The following is a 23,084-nucleotide window of genomic DNA, read 5'->3' on the forward strand; positions in this document are numbered from 1 at the left end:
CACGGCCCCTTGTCCTTCTCTGACGAGCTGCCGTGTTGTTGTGGGCGCTTGTTTCGGTGTCCACACAGGCAGGACCCCACACAGCCGCCCCCGCGGGCACGCCCAGTGCTCACTGCAGGGGCAGAGCCCTCAGGACACAGCACGTGTGACGATGCGGTCGGACGCCGCGTTGTGCATGCCCTGCCTGAGTGGCTGCGCACGTCTCCCACTAACCGGTTGTCTTTTGCACAGAACGGCTTTACTCCACTGCACATTGCCTGCAAGAAAAACCGCATCAAAGTCATGGAGCTGCTGGTGAAATACGGGGCTTCCATCCAGGCGGTCACCGAGGTAGACACGGTCCCGGCTTGTCACCACCCCTCACTCCCCCATCTGCGCCCCCTGCCCCTCACTAGGCCGCCGATGGAGAGCTGGGCACGTGCAGGGGAGTAAAGCTGCTGTCGTGTTGCTTTGTTCTGTCCGCAGTCGGGCCTCACGCCTATACACGTGGCGGCCTTCATGGGCCACCTGAACATTGTGCTGCTGCTGCTGCAGAACGGCGCCTGCCCAGACGTCACTAACATTGTGAGTATGGCCCGCAGGGCTGTCCGCCGTCTGTCTGCTCGCGGCGGTGGAGAGAGAGCCGGTGCGGCTGGTGCAGGGCGACTGTAGGACTGAGCCGAGTCTGCGGGGAGGGACGGTCGCTGGTCCTGGAGCGTCCCCACGCGGTGGACGCAGCCCACGCTTGGCCAGAGCTCGACTGACTGAGGGCGGGGCAGTGAGCTCCGGGGGCTCGCTGCGCTGGCTGGACGGTATCCCTGGCGGTCTCTGTGCAAGTTGCAGGTCAGGACCCAGCCAGGCCAGCGCACTAACCAGAGAGGCTGAGTGAGGCTGCTCTCGCTGTAGCCACCCCGGGCTCAGGGACGCGGGTTTCCCACCTGCTGCCCCGCTTGGACTCTGTCTGGATGTGATTTTGTTGGTAGAGGCGCCCTCTCTGACCTGAGGAGTCACATCCCATTTCTCACACACCTGGGAGGCACGTGCCCCCAGACAGCTTGCTCTCTGCCAGGAACTCGGCACCTGGGACTCCCGCACCTCGGCTCAGCCTCTGTGTGGGTCCTTGTCTGGAATCGCCCTTGAGACTCTGATCGCCGTGTGCACACTCCCTCCCGCGGGCACAGGGCACCACCGTGCAGGGAGCTCTTGGCCCCGGGCTGCTGAGGATGTACGCGGGCAGCAGAAACAGCTCTGCCCCCAGGAGCATCTGTGCTCGGGTTAAAAAGTCCCGTTACCAAAGGCAGTGGGTCCAGAGAGTTGCTGGATGTTGGTGTCTCTGTCCCTGTGAGGCGTGAAACGATGTTCATTCCTTTCCTTCGTGTCTCCTCTCATGTCCCGGGGGTTTGTGTTTGATGGTTTCTGTGCTGAAGTGCCTGGTGTGCAACAAAGTCCACGTGAAATACGTGTATTTGATTTTAAACGTTACACAATAGCCCCTCTTCGTATTACCGACAGAGGGAGCATAAAACGGTCCCCAAATGGAAACGTACAGGCTACGTTTACCGACGTCCCTAATTACAGCGTGGGGGTCCTACGGTTCCGTGGATTTACTCATCTTCACTGGGTTAAGGACGAGAGCAATCGCGCAGCAGGCCGCTTCTGAGGACTCTGAGAAAGGAGCACCCTCCTTTCTGTGTTCAGAGAGGAGCCCCTCTCGCTCGTGAATGGAGGCCGTGCAGACCACTCACTGACAGGTCCTGTGCTCCCACCGGGCTGCGGGCTCCACACGTGTGTCCCGATCCTGCGGGGTCCCAGGAGGGAGGACGATACTTGTGAGGCGGCTGCTGAGGGACCCCTCCCCTCGGCTGCTTCCAGGTTCTGTTTGTTTTCTCTCGGGGACGATGTGCTCTTCAGGGAAAAGACACCAAGTGGGCAGGGTTGCAGGTAAATACAGGACTGCCAGTTCCACTTGAATTTCTGGTAAACAACAAATAATTGCTTTTTAAAAAGTGTTTTTATTGATTTTTTTTTTTTAGAGAGAGAGGGAGAGGAAGGGAAACATTGATGTGAGAGAGAAACATCGATCGGCTGCCCCCTGTATGCACCCCGACTGGGGATCGAGCTTGCAGCCCAGGCATGTGCCCCGACTGGGGATCGAACCAGCCACCTTTTGGTGCACATGCTGAGCCGCACCAGCCAGGGCCGAGTCCTTGTTTTACTGTAAGTGTGTCCCTCGCATGTCCGAGACACACTGTGCTGACGGCATTACCCGCCCCTCGTCTGGAGGGACCCTGAACCGGCATCCTCTTCCTTTACTTGCCAACCAGCAGCCCACAGCTGCCCGTGGCCTTGTCACTCTCGGGATGGGAGGTTTAGCTACGGGTCCCAGGTCCTGGGGGTGATGAGGTCACTGCGTGAAACTGTCTGCTTGCTGTGCCAGCCTGGGTGTCCCCCCCCCACCCGCCCAGAGCCTCTGTGTGCTGCCTGAACTTGTGTTGCCCTGTTGGATGCCAGGCTGTCTGTCCCGCTCTGACGCTTCCGACCGATGCAGCGAGCGGTCGCTGTAGCTGTCAGCAGAGTCGGCTTTAACACCCAGAAGGGGCATGACGCTGAGCACCTGCTTCGGCCGTGAGCTCGCCCATCTGTGCCAGTCCTGATGTATCTGGGATTTCACTGCACTCAGCCCCTCAGCCACACCTGCTTCCCACAACATTCACAAGCGCACTCATGTCCAGCTGGCCATGGCCACCGGCTTCACAGGGTCCAAGACCATGCCTCGCGGGGCTGTCCAGAGGACAGGCCCTGTTAGCAGATCAGTGGATCCCTGGCTGAGTTCACGCTGCATATTAGGGTGAAGAATCCCCCAGTCCTTACAGTTCATCAACTGGAGGTAAAGAAAACAGGCATGTTGAATACCCTGAGGTGTGTGATAACAGATGGAAGTTATGATTAAACTCTACACACCCTCTCTCACTATCTTATTGAAACTTACGCTTAAACAAGGGTAATGCACTAGGAAGAGGTAAGGGAATTTACAGTACAGGTCGGCTTCCCCAAAGCCATCAAGTAAGAATCAAACATGATCCCCAGTGGCAGGGGAGTGACCGTAGATGTCTGCCTAGGTAGCTTATCTTTGAATCTAACAGTTAATACTTTAAATTTTCTATATAACAGTTTCAAATGTGTAAACACCATACAGATCACTTATTCTATATGATAAAAGCCTAATATGCTAAGTGTCCGGTCACCCAGTTGGCCAGCCAACCAATCAAAGCGTAATATGCTAATGATATGCTAAGACCACTCAACTGCTCGCTGTTAGGTGCACTGACCACCAGGGAGCAGATGCTCCGACCAGTAGGTGAGCTTGCTGCTGGGGTCTGCCCGATCAGGACTGAGCAAGACTAGCCAGACATGCCCTGGAGCCCTCCTGTGGTCCCTCCCCGGCTGGCCAACCTCCTATGTCCCCCCCTAGCCCCAATTGTGCATCAGTGGGGTCACGGCTGGCGAGCGCAGTGGTGGTGGTGGTAGGCTCTCCCACCTCTGCAGCAGCCAGGGGAAGTGGGCCAAAGCCGGCAGTCGGACATCCACTGAGGGCTCTTGGACTGTGAGAGGGCGCAGGATGGGCTGAGGGACCACCCTCCTCCAGTGCATGAATTTCATGCACTGGGCCTCTAGTCTATACATATAAAAAGCCAGCGACTGGAACACTGTAACGACCGGAACCGGTTGCTATGATGCCCACTGTGGCCAGCAAACTGGCCTGATTGTGGGTGGGGCCAGTGGCCAACCTCCCGAGACCCCTTCCCCTGGCCAGCCCACCCCCAATTGCCCCCTCCTCTACCCCAATAGGGGGTGGGGCCAGCTGGCCAACCTCCTGCAGCCCCTCCCCCCAGCTGGCCCCAGCCCCAATAGCCCCCCTTACACCAATAGGGGTTGAGGCTGGCCTACGAACCTCCTGCAGCCCCTCCCCCTGCCTGACCCCACCCCAGATTGGACCCCCCCCCATCCCGATTAGGGGCAGGGCCAGCTGGCCAACCACCTGTGGCCCCTCCCCCTGGCTGGCTCCATCCCTGATGGGTCCCCACCATTCTGATTGGCCTATGCCCCCCCCCCCGCTAGCTCTGCCCCTGATTGGCCCCCCCCCTCTGATCAGGGGCAGGGCCAGCCAGCCAACCACCCACAGCCTCTCCTCCTGGCTGCTAGCCCCCGATCGGCCCTGTCCCCAATCTGCTCCCCCACCCCAATCGGGGGTGGGAACCCGCCGGCCAATTACCCACGGCCTCTCCCCCCGGCTGCTAGCCTCCGATCAGCACCTGCTCCCCCACCCCAATTGGGGGTGGCCCCTCCCCCCTGGCTGGCCTGGCCCCAATTGGGCCCTGATTGGGCCCAGGCCGGCTGGACCCCATCCATGCATAAATTTGTACACTGGGCCACTAGTTTTATTATTAAACTAGACGCCCGGTGCACAAAACTTTGTGCATGGGGCGGTGGTGGGGGGGGGGGGGTCCCTCAGCCCGGCCTGTGCCCTCTCACAGTCTGGAACTCCTTGGGGGATGACCACTGCTGGTTTGGGCCCACTCCCTGGGGGATTGGGCCTAAGCTGGCAATCAGACATCCCTCTGGCAGCCCGGGAGCCCTTGGGGGATGTTCATTTGCCAGCGGGGAGCAGGCCTAAGCTGCAGTCAGACATCCTTAGCGCTGCTGAGGAGGCAGGAGAGGCTCCCACCACCATCGCTGTACTGGCAGCTGGCAGCCTGGCTTGTGGCTGAGCAGAGCTCCCCCTGTGTGAGCGCACTGACCACTAGAGGGCAGCTCCTGCATTGAGTGTCTGCCCCCTGGTCACCAGCGTGTGTCATAGTGACCAGTCATTCCCAGTCTTTCTGCTGTTAGGGTCAGTTTGCATGTTACCCTTTTATTATATAGGATAGAGGCCTGGGGGCCGGCTGGTTTGCCCTTCAGGGTGGGGGTGCCACTGGGGTGCCTGGCCAGTCTGGGTGAAGGGCTGAGGGCCATTTTCAGGCTGGCCAAGCCTCCCCAGTGACAGAAGCTCCCAGCCTTTCCTTTTTTCCCGGGATTTATTTACCTTCTATAATTGAAATTTTGTAGCCTGGGGCCAGGGCTTGGCTTCCTCCATCACCAGGGGCAATCCAAGCCTCCAGCTCCGTGGCCACGGCCAGCTGTAAGCAGGTATCTGGGGTTTGTTTAGCTTCTATAATTGAAACCTTGTTGCCTGAGAGGAGCTTACAGCCGGCCAGGGTGGGTGGGAGGGAAAGCCTCCTGCGCTCCAGCTCTGAGCCCGTGGCCTGCTGAAAGCAGGTATCTGGGGTTTGTTTAGCTTCTATAATTGAACCATTGTTGCTTTCAGAGCTTAGAGCTGGGCCGCAGCAGGGAGGAAGCTTGGCTTCCTCCATCACTGGAGCAAGCAAGCCTCCTGCTCGCTTCAGCTGCGTGGCTGCTGGCCACCATCTTTGTTGGCAGTTAATTTGCATATCCTGCTGATTAGCCAATGGGAAGTGTAGCAGAGGTATGGTCAATTACCATGTTTGTCTATTATTAGGTAAGATGAGGGTATTGGAAATAGTAAGACTAGCATTTTCCATCTTGTCAGTAAACTGACAAATCTTGGCTTATGAAGTGAACATACACTCATTGTTGAGTAGGTGCTCTGGAGGCCTCTCTGGCTTAACTCCTGTTACAGAAATCCAATCTTGTCTCTGTGTCTACCACCATTAGCAAGATGGCTGTGCTTTTATCTGACCTAGAAATAGGATGGAGATGGGAGGGGTGTGTGTGTTTAACAGTTAGGAGACCTCAGCTTCCTCTGTTTAGAGACAGGCTTGACCTGACAAAGAAGACAAGTGAGAAATGGTGGTTGTCAGAGAGGAAAGGTCTCGCTGCACATCCTAAGCCCGAAGACAGTGTTGCTGTCCCAATCGCACATCATCTATAAAACAGGATGCTCCCGGCACGCTTGCTCTCCAAAGTCCAGTATATCACCAGAACATGAGGGCACTGGAGGGCCAGAGAGCCATTCATAAAAGAAAACATTAGAGTAGACGTCCAGTTTAATGCTTTCAAAGTCAACTCATTTGAAATGAATTCCCACAACATTATAAGGAATGGAGTGTCCAATTACTGGGAATAGAACCCAAAGTTCACCTTAAATCAGCGGTTCTCAACCTGTAGGTCGCGACCCCTTTGGGGGTCCAATGACCCTTTCACAGGGGTCGCCTAAGACCATTGGAAAACACATATATAATTACATATTGTTTTTGTGATTAGTCACTATGCATTAATTATGTTCAATTTGCAACAATGAAATTGGGGGTCACCACAACATGAGGAACTGTATTAAAGGGTCGCTGCATTAGGAAGGTTGAGAACCACTGCCTTAAATCCTCTAGGTCCGTGGTCGGCAAACTGCGGCTCACGAGCCACATGTGGCTCTTTGGCCCCTTGAGTGTGGTTCTTCCTAAGCCTTGGGAGCACCCTAATTAAGTTAGTAGCAATTTACCTACCTATATAGTTTAAGTTTAAAAAATTTGGCTCTCAAAAGAAATTTCAATCGTTGTACTGTTGATATTTGGCTCTGCTGACTAATGAGTTTGCCGACCACTGCTCTAGGTTGAAGGGTTTCCTGCGCAAGGAAAGAGAAGAAAGCACTCCTCGGATTTGTCCGACTCCCCTCACCATGACCAACCTTGAGATCGGCTTACTTACTTCCCGTGGCTACATCAGCCTTCTTTCTAGGGCTGGCAACTCAGTGCTCACTGCTGGTTCAGTGTCGTGCTCTTTTATGGCCAAACTTTATGGCTGAAAGTTTGCTGTGTGCAGAGCTGCAGGTGGTTTTAAAATAGGCTCTTTTAAAAAAAAGGCAAAACCTTGCTTTTAGTCAGTAATGAACAGGCTTCCCAGTGAGAAATTCTCTAACCTCTAAGCTGCCATTTCCTGATCAGTGTGGCGGTCGATGGGCCTGGGATGTGCGAGGCCCATGCCCAGCGCTGCCCATCCGTGGACGGCTCTGCCACCCCAGCAGGTTTCTCCAGTGACTTGTCATTAAATGGCTCATTACTAAAAGGCAGGGAACCTCCTGGGCAGGTCAGATTTGGTACAAACAGTCACTGTCAGGTCTCCTCACCCAATCAGGTGAAAACTAGCAGTTTATTTCGGATATTAACTTTGAACTCTGGGAAGGAAGGACGTACGGGTGGTGCAGATGGAGTGATGGTTGGAGTTGCTGCCTCGACCTGCAGCATCTGGACTTCCTCTCATTAAAACGTGGCCACGTTGATATCACTAGTGGAGTGTGATCATGACAGGTTTTAGGTTGAAGAAAAACGACACATCACAAATTTAAATCCTGCCAGGTTGCTTACAACACTCAGCCCCTGGAGTCCGGGGCATTTGGGTAAGTTTGTTGGCTCATTATGGCCTGAAAGGGCAAAGGATTTGGTTTTATCCGTATGAAGATAGGGAAGATACAGCGCCGTGGTTTCCCAGACTGAGTAACAGTGGAGTGATGATGCCTTTTCACAGATCTCCTGAACTTTGGGTTTACTGCTGAATGTCACAGAAAGGCATGTTTTATTCTCTGCCACCGGAGCATGGGCTCACTGACCCTGACGTCTTGTCTTGGCAGCGTGGGGAGACGGCACTGCACATGGCGGCCCGGGCGGGCCAGGTGGAGGTGGTGCGATGCCTGCTGCGCAACGGCGCCCTGGTCGACGCCAGAGCCCGGGTAGGTGCTGGGGCTGGGCCCTCCTTCACGGCCCCTCCAAGGGTAGGTGCTGGGCCTGGACCCATCCCTCCAGGGGGGCACCCCTCAGGACCCGCGCGCGCATCGGGCCAGAAGGAAGCGAGCAGCGAGTGCGGGCAGTGGGGATGCCCCCATTTCAGAAGCGTCAGCATTTGGAGAAATGAGCAATTCAGTATCTAAGAAACGCAGCCCCCGCCGCCATTTAAATAATGTTGCCTTGTGAGAGCCCTTGCACACACATCTGCTGGTTTCCACGCATTTGCATTTACAATCTGTTGCTGTGGAGGTATGCACACATCTCACCCATTTCTTCCCACCAACGTGAATGTTCACAGACAGGCCTTCCTGTTACTTAGAAACGGGTTACAGTCAAGGGGGGCCGTGCTCCCCTGGGATGAGGTCACCCCTCCTTACTCCGGCTTTCCTTCTCTGTCCTCCCTCCACTGTCAGCAACAGAAGAACCTGGGCCCAGACACTGTTCGGTTGGATTTCCCCGTTTCTCATTGTTCCTAACCCCCCGTCCCCCACCAGGCTGATCTCTCTTCCTTAAAGTTCCTTCCGACTGCTGCTGTCCCACCTTCTTCCTCACACTGGCCTCATCGGCAGTGTTTGTTCCTCTCTCTTCCGCGCTGTCCTGCCGACTGTCACACCAGTATCTCTGGGGTTCCCGGCGAGTATTTAGTCACTTTCTCTTCTTAAAGAAAAATACATATCTGTATCTATATCTATCTATCTATCTATCTATCTATAGTGGTTCCAGAGAGGAAGGGAGAGGGAGAGAGATAGTGTTACAGAAAAAACGGACAAGAACCAAACAGCACTCTGAGAGTTTGGAGTTACACTTTATTCACCGCGGCGGGCTTAGGGAAATGAATCCAAATTCTAAGCCAAGCTACAAGCAGAACTTCCCTTTTTATAGAAGAGCCAGCCTTTTGTGCGCTTGCTGGCGGCCTTGAAAACTATACAATTCTATCCAATTAAAAAATGCACCTGGCATGGCACTTGGTGTATCTAGTCTCTGGCCTACAAGGTCAGACAGCTAAGTTTATCTCCCCCATTATTCAAGCAGGCTAGAAAGCAAAGTTATTTTTTCCAGAATAAGAGGCCGTCCAAAGAATAGCAGGGAATTCCAAACAGTGGTTTTACAGAATAGGGGTTTTCCTTCACAATAGAAACATCAATCATCAGAGAGAATCATGGATCAGCTGCCTCCTTCATGCCCGACACTGGGGATTGAGCCCACAACCTGGGCTTGTGCCCCAACTGGGAATCGAACTGTGACCTCCTGGTTCATAGGTCGATGCTCAACCACTGAGCCACACTTTCCTTCTTCACCGTCTGACACACCTCAGCTCGAACGGGCCGCCTGACTCGCTTTAGAAACTGTCCTGTTGGAACGGAGCACCCGCCGAGGTCTCTCCGATCTCGTTCCATGTTCTGTCTTTGCTGTTAGTTCCGAGGGTTAGACTTGGAAACCCTAATGCTTCTCCCAGTCTTTCTTCCATCCTCTGACTCCGCGTTTTTACTGCGTTTTCCCCCAGAACCAGGGGTAGGCGGGCAGCCTGGACAGTGCTTTGTCTTTGGATTGTATCGCCTTTCTCTCCATCGCACAAGTTAGTGCAATTGATGATCTTTGGTACCATCACTGGTACTTTGCTCTTAAATGTTTAGAGATTTTGTTATTCAAACTGTATTCTTCCCTGCCTTGACATTTTTCTGTTTTGTTTTTCCTTAAAGACTATTTTTAGAGCAACTTTAGTTTTATACCAAAATTGAGTGGAAGGTACAGAGATTTCCTAAATGACCCCTCCCCCCCCCCATATCAGCAACCCCACCACACGGTACACTTGTCACAGCTCATGACCTCCATGGACACGGCGTCGTCAGCCAGAGTCACTGTTTGCATCAGGGTGCTGGGCAGTCTGTGGGTTTGGACATGTCCCTCCCACAGTGTCACACGGAGTCACTCCTGCCCTAACACCCTCCGTGGCTGCCTGTCCTCCTTCATGGGATGGTCACCTGCACGCGGCTATTTTTACAGAAACTTTATGGTCAGTCAGTGCAACTTGAGGAGCATGAACTTCACTATTTTTACCAGAAATTGTGATGACATACCTAATCACTATTTTGTGATCCTTATGTAAACATAACAGGGTTTCCCATTATCTCTCAAAATAAAAACTCATTATATCTTTCTATTTTCAAATTTTAATGTGTTTTATTTTTAATAGACATTTGCTCTTTTTCTGTATCTCTGCCAGTTTTTTTATGTTGCCTATTTAACCTGTTATTCTTGCCTTTTTGGTACCACCTGAAATCCTTCCTCAAAACCACTGGCCTCGGGGTCTTTTCTTGGAAATACTGTAGCATTTCTGTCTGTCTGTCCTGGTGAGTAGCTGAGGGACCGTGGGTAATCTTGGGGACTCATTTAATTCCTCTTAAGCTTCTCCTCTGGAAAACGGCCTGATGGTGGGTGCTGTGCTTCCTCTCGGGCCTGCTTTGAGGATAGGGCCAGGTGCATCTCACAGGAAGCAGCTCATGGAGGGCACAGGTCCATGAAATGCCCGTTATGCCCACCTCTCACCACCGAGGTCCACACAGTCCTGTCTCCCGTCTTCCTGTAGATCCTCGCACCCCTGGGAGGGGCGGCATCCTGTGAGCTCCGATTCCGTCTCTCCGTGTGTCCTCAGCTCGGGGGCCCAGCTCCTCCCTCCTCTTTGACTGACGTGCCCTTGGCCAGTGTGCGCAGACCTCATCCCATCACCGAGGCTACCCGCCCTTTCTTTTCACAAGAGAACAGTTTGGTCTGGTTCCCTTAACACTAAACCTATTTCCCTGACCACACCTGAGAGCCGGGGGTTTCTGGGGCCTCCGCAGCGTGTCCTGCGTCCTCACACCAGCCCCGTCCTCGGCTTCCCGGGGGAGCACGTGGCTTGCGTCAGCCTGTTTCCTTCCTGCCCGAGCTCCCGTTTGCACTGGGATGCCAGTCCCGGACCTGCACCGCGTCCTGGGACATTTCCACAGATCCACTTACAATGTCCCCTCTGTCCTCAGCCTCTCCTTGAAGCCAGGACCGCGGGTGGCCTTGGCTTGCCGGGCAGGGGGAGAGCCAGTTTCCCAGCATCCCTGGGCTTTCTCTTGACCTGGTTCCCAGGCAATCAGCACCTTCTCCTAGTGAAACCTCGGGATGGGAATCTAGGTCTTAGGGCTTCTGGGTGCAATTTCTTTCTTATTCAGAACCAAGGGTTGGTTTCTATTTAAATGTGAATGAGGCTGAGGCCTGGCCTGTGGGTGTGCTTAGAGAACCACGGCCAAGACGAGGGAAGTACATACTTTAATTAACTAACCGATTAACTTATTTATTTTGTTGAATTTATGGGGATGGCATTAATAAAATTACACGTTTCCGGTGTACAATTCTATGGGACGTCATCTGTATATTGTACTGGGTGTCACCACACCAGGTCAGGTCTCCTTCCCTCACCATTTATCCTCTGCACCCTCTTCTAGATCCCCTTCCCTCCAACAGTAAAAGCTAAGGAAGAACCTGTGACCACACAGGTCACCTCGTAGGAAAATATAACTGCGGCCAGGGTAGTAATATTTCCTTCTGCCTAGGGGCTCACAGAAAAAGGAAACCATGATGCAAATGATAGCGGCGGCATTGGGGCTGCCCAGGCACTGACCTCTGACCTGCCTTTCCTTGCAGGAGGAACAGGTGGCACTGGGCTGCCCGGGCACTGACCTCTGACCTGCCTTTCGTTGCAGGAGGAACAGGTGGCACTGGGCTGCCCAGGCACTGACCTCTGACCTGCCTTTCGTTGCAGGAGGAACAGGTGGCACTGGGCTGCCCAGGCACTGACCTCTGACCTGCCTTGGGTTGCAGGAGGAACAGGTGGCACTGGGCTGCCCAGGCACTGACCTCTGACCTGCCTTTCCTTGCAGGAGGAACAGGTGGCACTGGGCTGCCCGGGCACTGACCTCTGACCTGCCTTTCGTTGCAGGAGGAACAGGTGGCACTGGGCTGCCCAGGCACTGACCTCTGACCTGCCTTTCGTTGCAGGAGGAACAGGTGGCACTGGGCTGCCCAGGCACTGACCTCTGACCTGCCTTGGGTTGCAGGAGGAACAGGTGGCACTGGGCTGCCCGGGCACTGACCTCTGACCTGCCTTGGGTTGCAGGAGGAACAGGTGGCACTGGGCTGCCCGGGCACTGACCTCTGACCTGCCTTGGGTTGCAGGAGGAACAGGTGGCACTGGGCTGCCCGGGCACTGACCTCTGACCTGCCTTGGGTTGCAAGAGGAACAGGTGGCACTGGGCTGCCCGGGCACTGACCTCTGACCGGCCTTGGGTTGCAGGAGGAACAGGTGGCACTGGGCTGCCCGGGCACTGACCTCTGACCTGCCTTTCGTTGCAGGAGGAGCAGACGCCTCTGCACATCGCCTCGCGCCTGGGCAAGACGGAGATCGTGCAGCTGCTGCTCCAGCACATGGCGCACCCGGACGCGGCCACCACCAACGGGTACACGCCCCTGCACATCTCCGCCCGCGAAGGCCAGGTGGACGTGGCCTCGGTCCTGCTGGAGGCCGGGGCTGCCCACTCCTTAGCTACCAAGGTAAGGGTGGCTGCGGCGGCAGGAACCCACCAGCTCCCCCTTCTCTGCCACGGACGCTGCCCGGAGGGTCGGTCTCTCTCAGGCCTGCGCGGTGTCGGTGGAGAGCCGCTTCCTGGGCGGCCGGAGGGCGCTGGGAGGGTCGTGTCCTCTCTGCAGGAGGAGGAGGCCCTGCTGTCCAGCGGGGGCCTGTGCTGCTTCCAGGCAGCCCCTGGGGCGCGAACCGAGAAGGCTCCCAATCGAGCCGGGGCACCCTCCCTCCTTCCGAGAGCAAATCTAGGCCGTGTCCCAAGAGGAAAAGCGTGAGACCCCCAGGCGCACTGAGCCAGGTGGCTCCCGAGGAGGAGACGGCAGCATCGGGCTGGGCGTCCCGCACTGGCGAGGGGTTTGGTGCCCCCTGAGCTCACGTCGCTGCATGTGCCGTGCGCGCTGCTCTCGGCTTCCGCCCCTCCCGCTCCCGGCGTGGAGCTCGGGTCTCAGGCCCGCCTGCAGAGCCGCGTTCTGACGTCACGTCGCTGCCCCCCAACCCAGGGCGTGGGTGCACCGGCCTGCACGCACCTGCCTTCACCCTGGGCTGGGCCAAGGGCTGTCCTCGCCCCGATGCATCCGGTTGGATGTTTTCTCCCGGATGTGCTGCATCCGGTTGGAAATGCCCAGCTCCTCGGAGTCCAGAGGGGACTAGCGCCGGCCGCGGGGTGGGGGGCAGACGGGGACGCCCACAGCAGGGGGGTGTCTGCAGGCCGAACACCGCCCGGGTGCGGGAGGGATGCGGCTGAGCCGCGTGCACGTGTCCCGCACGGGTGGGAGGATGGGCGCGGGCGCTGCCCCTGGAGGGCCTGCAGGGGAGACCCGCCGAGCGGGCCGGAGAGCAACCCTCGCGCCTGCGCGGAAGAAACGGCTGATTCTTCAAACCCGGAGAGTTCAAAGGGCTTTCAAAAAAATTAAAAAAAAAAATCCGAAACTGAGCAACATACACGACTAGAAATGACAACCTACCGGCCGGGCGATGGTCTCATCAGGAGGCGGCGGTGGGATTCAGACCCGGAAGCGGGGAGCGCAGCCCGGCCAAGGGGGTCGGTGGAGGGGGTGAGGCTGCGACCCTGAGCCCCAAGCTGCCTGCCGCTCAGCGGGCGCGGGTCGGTCAGGGGGACGGGGTGCGCCCTGCGGGGTCCGCGGGGCCGAGGCGCCCTCCAGCGCCCGCCCGGTCCGCAGCGGAGGCTCCTGCAGCTTCGTCCAGTCAGTCCCCGCATCCCGGGGCCTCCCAGCCGGGCCGGACCCCGGAGCTTCCCCGCGCGCCGCCGGCCCTGAGGGTGCCCGGAGATGGCGCTCCGTGGACCGCGCGCTCCGGCAGGAACGGAACGAGGACGCCTCCCATGTGGGTCCGCGGAAAGGCGGGGTTCACGCTCCTCCAAGGCCCTGCCAGCGCCCCCGGTTCACGAAGAAGCGCAAGGAGGACGGCCTCCTCCTTGGAAACAGCGCGTGTGGTGACGTGCTGCGTAGGTGACGTGCTGCGTAGGGGACGTTCAGCGTGAGGGGGACCGTGCTACTTGGGGGGACGTGCAGCGTGAGGGGGAACGTGCCACGTGAGGGGACGTGCAGCGTGAGGGGGAACGTGCCACGTGAGGGGACGTGCAGCGTGAGGGGGAACGTGCAGCGTGAGGGGGAACGTGCTACGTGGGGGACGTTCAGCGTGAGGGGGACCGTGCTACTTGGGGGGACGTGCAGCGTGAGGGGGACCGTGCCACGTGAGGGGACGTTCAGCGTGAGGGGGACCGTGCCACGTGAGGGGACGTGCAGCGTGAGGGGGAACGTGCAGCGTGAGGGGGAACGTGCCACGTGAGGGGACGTGCAGCGTGAGGGGGAACGTGCCACGTGAGGGGACGTGCTACGTGGGGGACGTGCAGCGTGAGGGGGAACGTGCTACGTGGGGGACGTTCAGCGTGAGGGGGAACGTGCCACGTGAGGGGACGTGCAGCGTGAGGGGGAACGTGCAGCGTGAGGGGGAACGTGCCACGTGAGGGGACGTGCAGCGTGAGGGGGAACGTGCCACGTGAGGGGACGTGCTACGTGGGGGACGTGCAGCGTGAGGGGGAACGTGCTACGTGGGGGACGTGCAGCGTGAGGGGGAACGTGCCACGTGAGGGGACGTGCTACGTGGGGGACGTGCAGCGTGAGGGGGAACGTGCTACGTGGGGGACGTTCAGCGTGAGGGGGACCGTGCTACTTGGGGGGACGTGCAGCGTGAGGGGAGAACGTGCCACGTGAGGGGACGTGCTACGTGGGGGACGTGCAGTGTGAGGGGGAACGTGCTACGTGGGGGGACGTGCTGCGTGGGGGACGTGCTCTGAGGGATGTGCTGCGTGGGGGACGTGCTGCATGTGGGGACGTGCTCTGTGAGGGGACGTCCTGCGTGGGGACGTGCTACGTGGGGGACATGTAGCGTGAGGGGGAACGTGCTACGTGAGGGGACGTGCTGCGTGGGGGACGTGCTCTGAGGGATGTGCTGCGTGGGGTACGTGCTGCATCGGGGGAACCTGCTGTGCGTGGGGGGGGGCGTGCTGCGTGGGGATGTGCTACGTGGGGGAGGAGCACAGGCCGCCCCCTCGCTGCCCGGGCCGCCCTCGCCACGCGGTGCGGGACAGCGTGGGCGATCCTTTGCGGCGGGACCCTCCGCCCTGCGCTCTGAGTCGGGGACGCGCGGGAACTACAGAGGCGCTGACACGCGGGCCTGGCGTCCGCATAGAGACGGAGGGAGCAGGGCCTGGGCAGCGGCGCGTGCGCACAGCCCGTGCCCGTGGGGAGCGGGGCCTTTCCCAGAGGAGTGTCACGGGGGGCGGGCTCCCCACGGAGTCCCTTTCCGCCGCCGCTCTCACTCCCCGTCCTGCTGTCCGCCCGGGAGGCCGGCGTCACCCCGTCGGCCCCGCGTGTTCCCGGGCGGGCGGTCGGGCGGGCGGAAGGTGAGCGCCGCTCCCCGTTCCCTTTCAGAAAGGCTTCACCCCGCTGCACGTGGCCGCCAAGTACGGCAGCCTGGACGTGGCCAAGCTGCTGCTGCACCGGCGCGTGGCGGCCGACTCGGCGGGGAAGGTACGCCCCTGTCCTCCCCCCCACGGCCGCGCCCTGGTCCCAGCGGGTGGAGACCTGCGAGCGCCCTCCCGGTGGGTTGGGTTCCGGTGGGCGGCCCCCGGAGGGAAGCTGGGCCCGGACCCCTGGGCTCCCGCTGCTGGTGGGAACCGATGCGCTCGGACGGGCCCGCGCCCCGCCCCGGTCACTCGCTCACCGGGACCCGCCCCCCCCCCCGCCCTTGCAGAACGGCCTGACCCCGCTGCACGTGGCCGCCCACTATGACCACCAGGACGTGGCCGTGCTGCTGCTGGAGCGAGGCGCGTCCCCGCACGCCACGGCCAAGGTGAGGCGCGGGGCTGCCTGCTGCCGGGACCCCGGCCCGGGGCCGGAACCTGGGGTGGCCTCTGAGTGAGGAAGGCGTGCAAACGCCCAGCATGTGGGCAGGAGGTGGGAACAGGACCCTGCAGGAGCTCCACGCGGTTGTGCTGGTAGTGCTGCGTGCGTGCGTGTGTGTGCATGTGTGTGCGTGCACGTGTGTGCATGTGTATGCATGCATGTGTGTGCACGTGTGTGCATGTGTATGCATGTATGTGCGTGTGTGCATGTGTACGCATGTGTGTGCACATGTGTCTGCATGTGTATGCACGTATGTGCGTGCATGTGTGCGCATGCATGCCTGTGTGTGTGTGTGCGTGCTGCTGGGTCCCGCAGGCGGGTCCAAGGGCAGCCTGACTGGCTGGTCCAGGACGACCCCCCCAGTGCAGAGGCTTAGAAACCGGGTCCTGCCAGGGAGGCTGAGGGGGGAGGGCTGGCCTGCGGGGAGGAGAGCAGGGAGGCCTGGACCCTCTGGTGTTGGGGGGGGCGTGCACAGGGCACCGGCCCCCCTCAGGCTGCTCTTCAGGAGGGACCGTGTCCGAGGGCGGGTTTGGAGGTTTGGGGCTCCCGTGTCCCTCCCTTTACCCTGCGGTGCCCTGCAACATCGCTTCAGCGACTCCGGTGTTGGGTGGGGACTTGCATTGACCATCACACGCTGGCTTCTAGCTCTCCTGTCGGCTGCCTCCAGAGATGTGCGTCCCCCAGGGCAGCAGCTGAGCTCACCCCGTTCCTCTCACTCTTTGCAGAACGGCTACACTCCCCTGCACATCGCCGCCAAGAAGAACCAGACGCAGATTGCGTCCACGCTCCTCAGCTACGGGGCTGAGACCAATGTGGTGACCAAGCAGGGCGTGACCCCGCTGCACCTGGCCTCCCAGGAGGGGCACGCGGACATGGTCACCTCGCTCCTGGACAAGGGCGCCGACGTCCACACGTCGACCAAGGTATTCGCTTTGTCTCTGGGTTCGGCCACGAGCCTTTGGGATGAGGGAACGGAGAAGCCGTCTGTGCGGACGTGGACAGAGCGAGGGGTTGTAAGGGAGGTGGGCCTGTGACGGATTCCAGGGCAGCTGAGGACTGGCCGCGGGGCCGGGAGACCACGGAGCCAGGACAGGCACACAGATTGTGGTGCGTCCTCGCGCCCTGCCTTTTCCTGTGAGCCCGTTACAGTCCGTCCCTCTGGGAGCTGCCTTCTGTGCCCCTCTGAGTATGCGGTCACTCCCAGGGGCCCAGGGTTCGGGCCGTCCACGCTCTGTCCTGCCTGCTCGTTCTGCCTGCAGTCCTAACTCCAAAGCCTGGAGGAAGGTGGTGGTGCCATCTGGGGCCATCTGCCTGCTGGTCCATGCCCACTGCCCATGTCGCTCTCCAGCCCTGAGCCTCAGGAGCCCTGTGCATGGGTCAGGGACACAGTGGAACGCAGGTCCTGAGCCCACTTCGCCTGGCGTGGGTGGTGGTCAGGGAATCGCTGTCTGTGATAAAGCAGCCCAGTCATCTCAGCCTTTCCCGGAGAATGGCCTGTGGACACACACAGTAACTGCACAAGAATAAGAGTTGGGCTCTAGGCGGTTTGGCTCAGTGGATAGTGTTGGCCTGTGAACTGAAGGGGCCCAGATTCGGTTCCAGTCAAGGGCACGAACCTCGGTTTCAGGCTCGATCCCTGCCCTGGTCACAGCATGTGTGGGAGGCAACCAGTTGATGTTTCTCTCTGTGTTTCTCCCCCTCCCTTCCACTCTCTCTAAAAATCAATAGGAAAATATCTTCGGGTGGCGATTAACAGCAACAACAAAAATAGAATGAGGGTCAGGGACAATACATGATCCAGTATGCAGACGTGACTTTTACACGTACACGTTTGCCCCTGAGGAGCCCGCGGCTGGAGATCACGGGTTTGGGAGACATGGCTTAGCCGCCCTGGCCTCGCCTGGCTGTGGAGACAGGCCTGCCGGTTTTAACTGGGTGTGCATGGGCGAGGGCTGCCGGCACCCGGGTGATCCCGCTGCTTCTGTCTGAGCGGGAGAGTCGGAACGGAGACTGCACTGCACAGGACGCTATGGGGCAGAAACTGCCCACTGATGGGCTCAATTCCTGGCATGTGAATGGTACTCAAAAAACACCTGTGACACAGACTAGTGGTTCAGCTTTTAAAGATGCCCTTTAGCCCGGCCAGCGTGGCTCAGTGGTTGAGCACCGACCTAGGAACCAGGAGCTCACAGTTCAAATCAGGGCACCTGCCTGGATTGTGGGCTTGACCCCCAGTGAGGGCCGGGCAGGAGGCAGCTGGTCAGTGATTCGCTCTCATCGCTGATGATTCTAGCTCTCTTTTTCTTCCTTCTTCTCTGGAAAAAAAAGTGCTCTTTAAATGCCTATCTCGATGGGAGCTCCTTACCCCGTGTGGAGGCTGCCAGACTGTGGCAGAGACGGACTGAGCCTCTCCCCTCCGGCCCTGGGCCCTGTGCCCGCCTGACTGTGAACAGTGCTCCACTGGCATCCGGTTAAAGCCATCTCTGGTGCTCACACGCCAGGCATTCTACGTAAAACTGGCCAATTGATGGTGCTGTGTACAAACGATGGGGCCACCTCTGATTTAGCCCCTGGAGGACCCTAGACAGCAGTGCCCTGCCTTTGGGCTGGAGAAAGCCATGCTGAGCTCATTCCTGTAATGACATTTGTGTGCCGATGTGATGATTTATTGAGGGACAGGCAGACTGTTGCAGTGCTTATCAGGTAGAAGTGGTGGCTGGTGGGCCAGTTACTTAAGTGAATAAATGGACTCAGCCAGAGGCACAGATGGCTGAAGGGCGTGTTCCTGGGAGCACCTTCGCTGACTTGTTTTAATGTCGCAGGACATGATGTAAGTGCCCAACAGAGAAAACGATTGGCTGACAGTGTTGGGGAGCAGAGGACCTGCCTTGAGTGGAAAGTGGCCATAACTTAGGGGGTTTGCCTTCAATTTCAAAAGATGTGGTTTCCAGGGAGAAGCTGTAATTGCAGGACTTTTTTCAAGATGGGATATGACAGACGATCAGTGCATCTTCTCCCCTGTACCCGCCGCTCCCATTCTCTCTGCAGAGCGGACTCACAGCCTTGCACCTCGCAGCCCAGGAGGACAAAGTGAACGTCGCTGACATTCTCGTCAGGCACGGGGCGGACCAGGATGCCCACACGAAGGTACAGGCTCCTGTCACTGTGGCGGGTCCCGCCCTGGGTGACTCCCAGCCACCTCATCAGGGCACCCGCGTCCCTGTGCCCCTCCTCACAAGTCCGTCCTGCTCACACACTGGTCGGCCTCCTGCTCCCAGAACCAAGTCCGGATGGAGAGAGGAGCAGAAATCCCAGTGCTCCGCCCACACGGCCTGCTCCCTGCTGCTCAGCCAGGCGGTGACCTGCTTTCTCCTGCACCCACTCCCTCCGTGCCCTTCGCTGACGTGGCTTTACCCTCACGTTGCCGTGAACCCCGCATTCCACCTCTGCTGCATTTTCCTGCACCCCGCCTGGCCCTCTCTGGCCTCATCTCTCCCACCTGTCTTCAGATCCCACCCTCTGTGCCCCTCTCGTAGCTCTTTTTCAGGTTAAGTCACATGCACGCTTGGTCTCCTTTGCTGGTGTGAAGTCCTTGGTTCCCAGTCTGCTCCCCCGTGTTTGTGTCCACGGGATGCACACCTAAGTAATATCTGTACAGTCAGTCTCACACCGACTAAGTAATATCTGTACAGTCAGTCTCACACCCACTAAGTAATAGCTGTGCAGTCGGGTAGAGTGTGTCACACCCACTAAGTAATAGCTGTGCAGTCGGGTAGAGTGTGTCACACCCACTGAGTAAACCTGTACAGTCGGGTAGAGTGTGTCACACCCACAAAGTAATAACTGTACAGAGTGTGTCACACCCACTAAGAAATAGCTGTACAGTCAGAGTGTGTCACACCCACTAAGTAATATCTGTGCAGTCGGGTAGAGTGTGTCACACCCACTAAGTAATAACTGTGCAGTCGGGTAGAGTGTGTCACACCCACTAAGTAATAACTGTGCAGTCGGGTAGAGTGTGTCACACCCACTAAGTAATATCTGTGCAGTCGGGTAGAGTGTGTCACACCCACTAAGTAATAACTGTGCAGTCGGGTAGAGTGTGTCACACCCACTAAGTAATAACTGTGCAGTCGGGTAGAGTGTGTCACACCCACTAAGTAATAACTGTGCAGTCGGGTAGAGTGTGTCACACCCACTAAGTAATAGCTGTGCAGTCGGGTAGAGTGTGTCACACCCACTAAGTAATAACTGTACAGAGTGTGTCACACCCACTAAGTAATAGCTGTACAGTCAGAGTGTGCCACACCCACTAAGTAATAGCTGTGCAGTCGGGTAGAGTGTGTCACACCCACTAAGTAATAGCTGTACAGTCAGAGTGTGTCACACCCACTAAGTAATAGCTGTACAGTCAGAGTGTGCCACACCCACTAAGTAATAGCTGTACAGCCAGAGTGTGCCACACCCACTAAGTAATAGCTGTACAGCCAGAGTGTGCCACACCCACTAAGTAATAGCTGTACAGCCAGAGTGTGCCACACCCACTAAGTAATAGCTGTACAGTCAGAGTGTGCCACACCCACTAAGTAATAGCTGTACAGAGTGTGTCACACCCACTAAGTAATAACTGTGCAGTCGGGTAGAGTGTGCCACACCCACTAAGTAATAGCTGTACAGTCAGAGTGTGTCACACCCACTAAGTAATAGCTGTGCAGTCGGGTAGAGTGTGCCACACCCACTAAGTAATAGCTGTACAGTCAGAGTGTGTCACACCCACTAAGTAATAGCTGTGCAGTCGGGTAGAGTGTGTCCCACCCGCTGAGTAATATCTTTACAGTCAGGTAGAATGTCTTGCTGGGACTGAAACTCTGTCCTCCCCCCACCCCCCGCCCCAAGGTGTATTTAGTGAGTGGCCATTGCTTGTTTATTGTTATTACAGCTCGGTTACACTCCTTTAATTGTGGCCTGTCACTATGGAAATGTGAAAATGGTCAACTTCCTTCTGAAGCACGGAGCCAGTGTCAACGCCAAAACCAAGGTAAATGCTGTTTTCACCTCATTTCTTTCACAAAAGTTTCAGCCGCGTGGACGCTCCGTGCGTTCAGTGTCGTACACACGTGCTTTTATGTTAGTTTTTCTAAAGTGACTCTGAGCACACCGTGTAGGTTGTGTAAGGGGCTGAGGCTTTTCGTTCGAATAATCTTAATAGCCTGCAGGCTGGGCTCAGAGCTGGTGTCAGTTCAGGGAGCTGACGAGCTAGCACCTCACCCTGGGGCCCTGCTGGGACGCTGTGCCTCTGGTCTTGGCCCACCCCAGCCCTCACCCGAGGAAGCACAGACGGGCCTAGACCCAGTGCCTTCCTCTTTTTAAAGGACTCCTCACAAAGGTGTGAGAGAGAGAGAAAGTCAATGAGAAATACCTGCCGGCTGCCTCCTGCATGCCCTCTACTGGGGATCAAACCCACAACCCGGGCATGTGCCCTGACGGAATTGAAGTGGGACCTCTTGGTTCATGGGTTGAAGGTCAGCCACTGAGTCACACCGGTCGGATCCCACGTCTGTGTTACACTGAATTCACGTCACCTGTCTGAGGTCACAGAGCAGGAGCGGTGGGATCGGAGCTCAGACCCAGGCACTGTGTGTGGTTCAGGCCCGGGCTCTTCGCGCTCGCATGTCTGAAACCTCAGCAGCCTCCCTCCTCCCCTGAAGTGAGTCCATGCTGCCTCCTCCTCCCACGTGCTCCTAACCCGGACTTAGTCCCCCTCCCTTTCTTCCTAGCCTCCTAGTGTGCCCTGACCTCACGTAACTTTCAGGTGACACCCCCCTCCCTACAGCTCTCACTGTCTGCAACGCCTAGGACCCCGTGCTGCTCATGGCCTTCCCTCTCCTCAGCTGCTCTCCTCCTCAAGTGGCTAAACTCACCTAAGCCACCTCCGTGATGCTTCCTGCAGAACCTTTTCCCCGTTTCCTTTAATCCTCACTCAAGGGCATGTTCTCATCGATTCAGAGAGACAGGAAGGACGAGGGAGAGAGAGAAACGTGGACTGGTTGCCTCCCATCCCTGCCCCGACCGGGAATGGAGCCTCCGTGGCCCTTCTGTGCACAGGACAGCGCTCCAACTAGCGGAGCCCCAGCCGGGCAAACTCAGAGCCTTCCGTCCGACTCCAGCAAGAAGAGCCGCTGCCTGTTCCGAGTTCTCCTGAACTTGGCGTGCAGCGACTGTAAGCGCTGCCTCACACAGGCGCTAACGCCACACGGGTTTGCTGGGCCAGCTCCACAGAGCACGTGGGTGGAGCTTCCTGCTGGAGTCAGGGACGCTCGTGGCGGCGGCAGAGCCTGGTGTTGCTCACGCGTGTTGACATGTTGGTTGTTGCATGGTTATAAGCTGGGAAGCCAGGCGTCCCACGATGAAGCATTTGCCTCCTGGGGTTTGATCTGCACTCAAATGGATTTTTGGTTGAGAGAAAGTTCTCATTTTAACTTTTCAGGGTTTTTCTGGTTTTTTGTGTGTTATTTTTCATTGATCTCAATTTTATTTGCTTTTGGAAGTAAATGTATCTTATGTGTCTTCAGTGGGTAAACACACATCTTCAGAGGATGTCCTTTTAGTAAACAGGGTTTTTTCACAGAGAATGACATTCTGTAGAAGGAAGTCTTTTTTCATATCTCGTGTAACCATAGTTACTAAAATTGGTTGCTATGAAAATACAAACAAATATTGACTTTACTCCTGAAACTTTGTGACTTGCTGTAAACATTTGGCAAAGTGAACTTCTTTCATGGAACTGCTCGTCACTTAGAATTAGAATTGAGCCCTGTAACAGCAGCTTGAGGCAAACAGGTTGGATTAATTATAGGATAGTTTGCAAAGAGAGTTGCGAAGTCCACGTGTGAGGCAAGCATGTCAAACTCAAAGACTAACGTGGGCCAAATAAATGAGGCCTGCGGCTTGCGGGTTTGACATGCTGGGTGTAGAGCCTTTGTGAATTAGACTCTAGGCAGTGATGGTGAACCTTTTGAGCTCGGCGTGTCAGCATTTTGAAAAACCCTAACTTAACTCTGGTGCCGTGTCACATATAGACATTTTTTGATATTTGCAACCATAGTAAAAAAAGACTTATATTTTTAATATTTATTTTATACCAGAGGCCCGGTGCACAAAAATTTGTGCACTCGGGAGGGAGAGGGGTCCCTCAGCCCGGCCTGCGCCCTCTCGCAGTCTGGGACCCCTTGGGAGATAACGACCTGCTGGCTTAGGCCTGCTCCTGGGTGGCAGAGG

At 57.1% G+C, this 23,084-nt stretch overlaps 1 protein-coding gene across 1 annotated transcript in view; it reads left to right on the forward strand.

Annotated features, from left to right (window-relative positions):
* Positions 1–23,084, forward strand: part of ANK2 (ankyrin 2) — a 180,106-nt gene that overhangs the window by 81,819 nt on the left and 75,203 nt on the right. Inside the window, exons 11-19 of the mRNA XM_081090714.1 lie at positions 232–330; positions 466–564; positions 7,619–7,717; positions 12,153–12,350; positions 15,333–15,431; positions 15,655–15,753; positions 16,532–16,729; positions 18,855–18,953; positions 20,746–20,844. Coding sequence (XP_080946840.1) covers positions 232–330; positions 466–564; positions 7,619–7,717; positions 12,153–12,350; positions 15,333–15,431; positions 15,655–15,753; positions 16,532–16,729; positions 18,855–18,953; positions 20,746–20,844 — 1,089 coding nt within the window. The remainder of the gene's footprint in view (positions 1–231; positions 331–465; positions 565–7,618; positions 7,718–12,152; positions 12,351–15,332; positions 15,432–15,654; positions 15,754–16,531; positions 16,730–18,854; positions 18,954–20,745; positions 20,845–23,084) is intronic.

Source organism: Myotis nattereri (genome assembly GCF_964212035.1).
Source record: "Myotis nattereri genome assembly, chromosome: 5".
Lineage (NCBI taxonomy): Eukaryota > Metazoa > Chordata > Mammalia > Chiroptera > Vespertilionidae > Myotis > Myotis nattereri.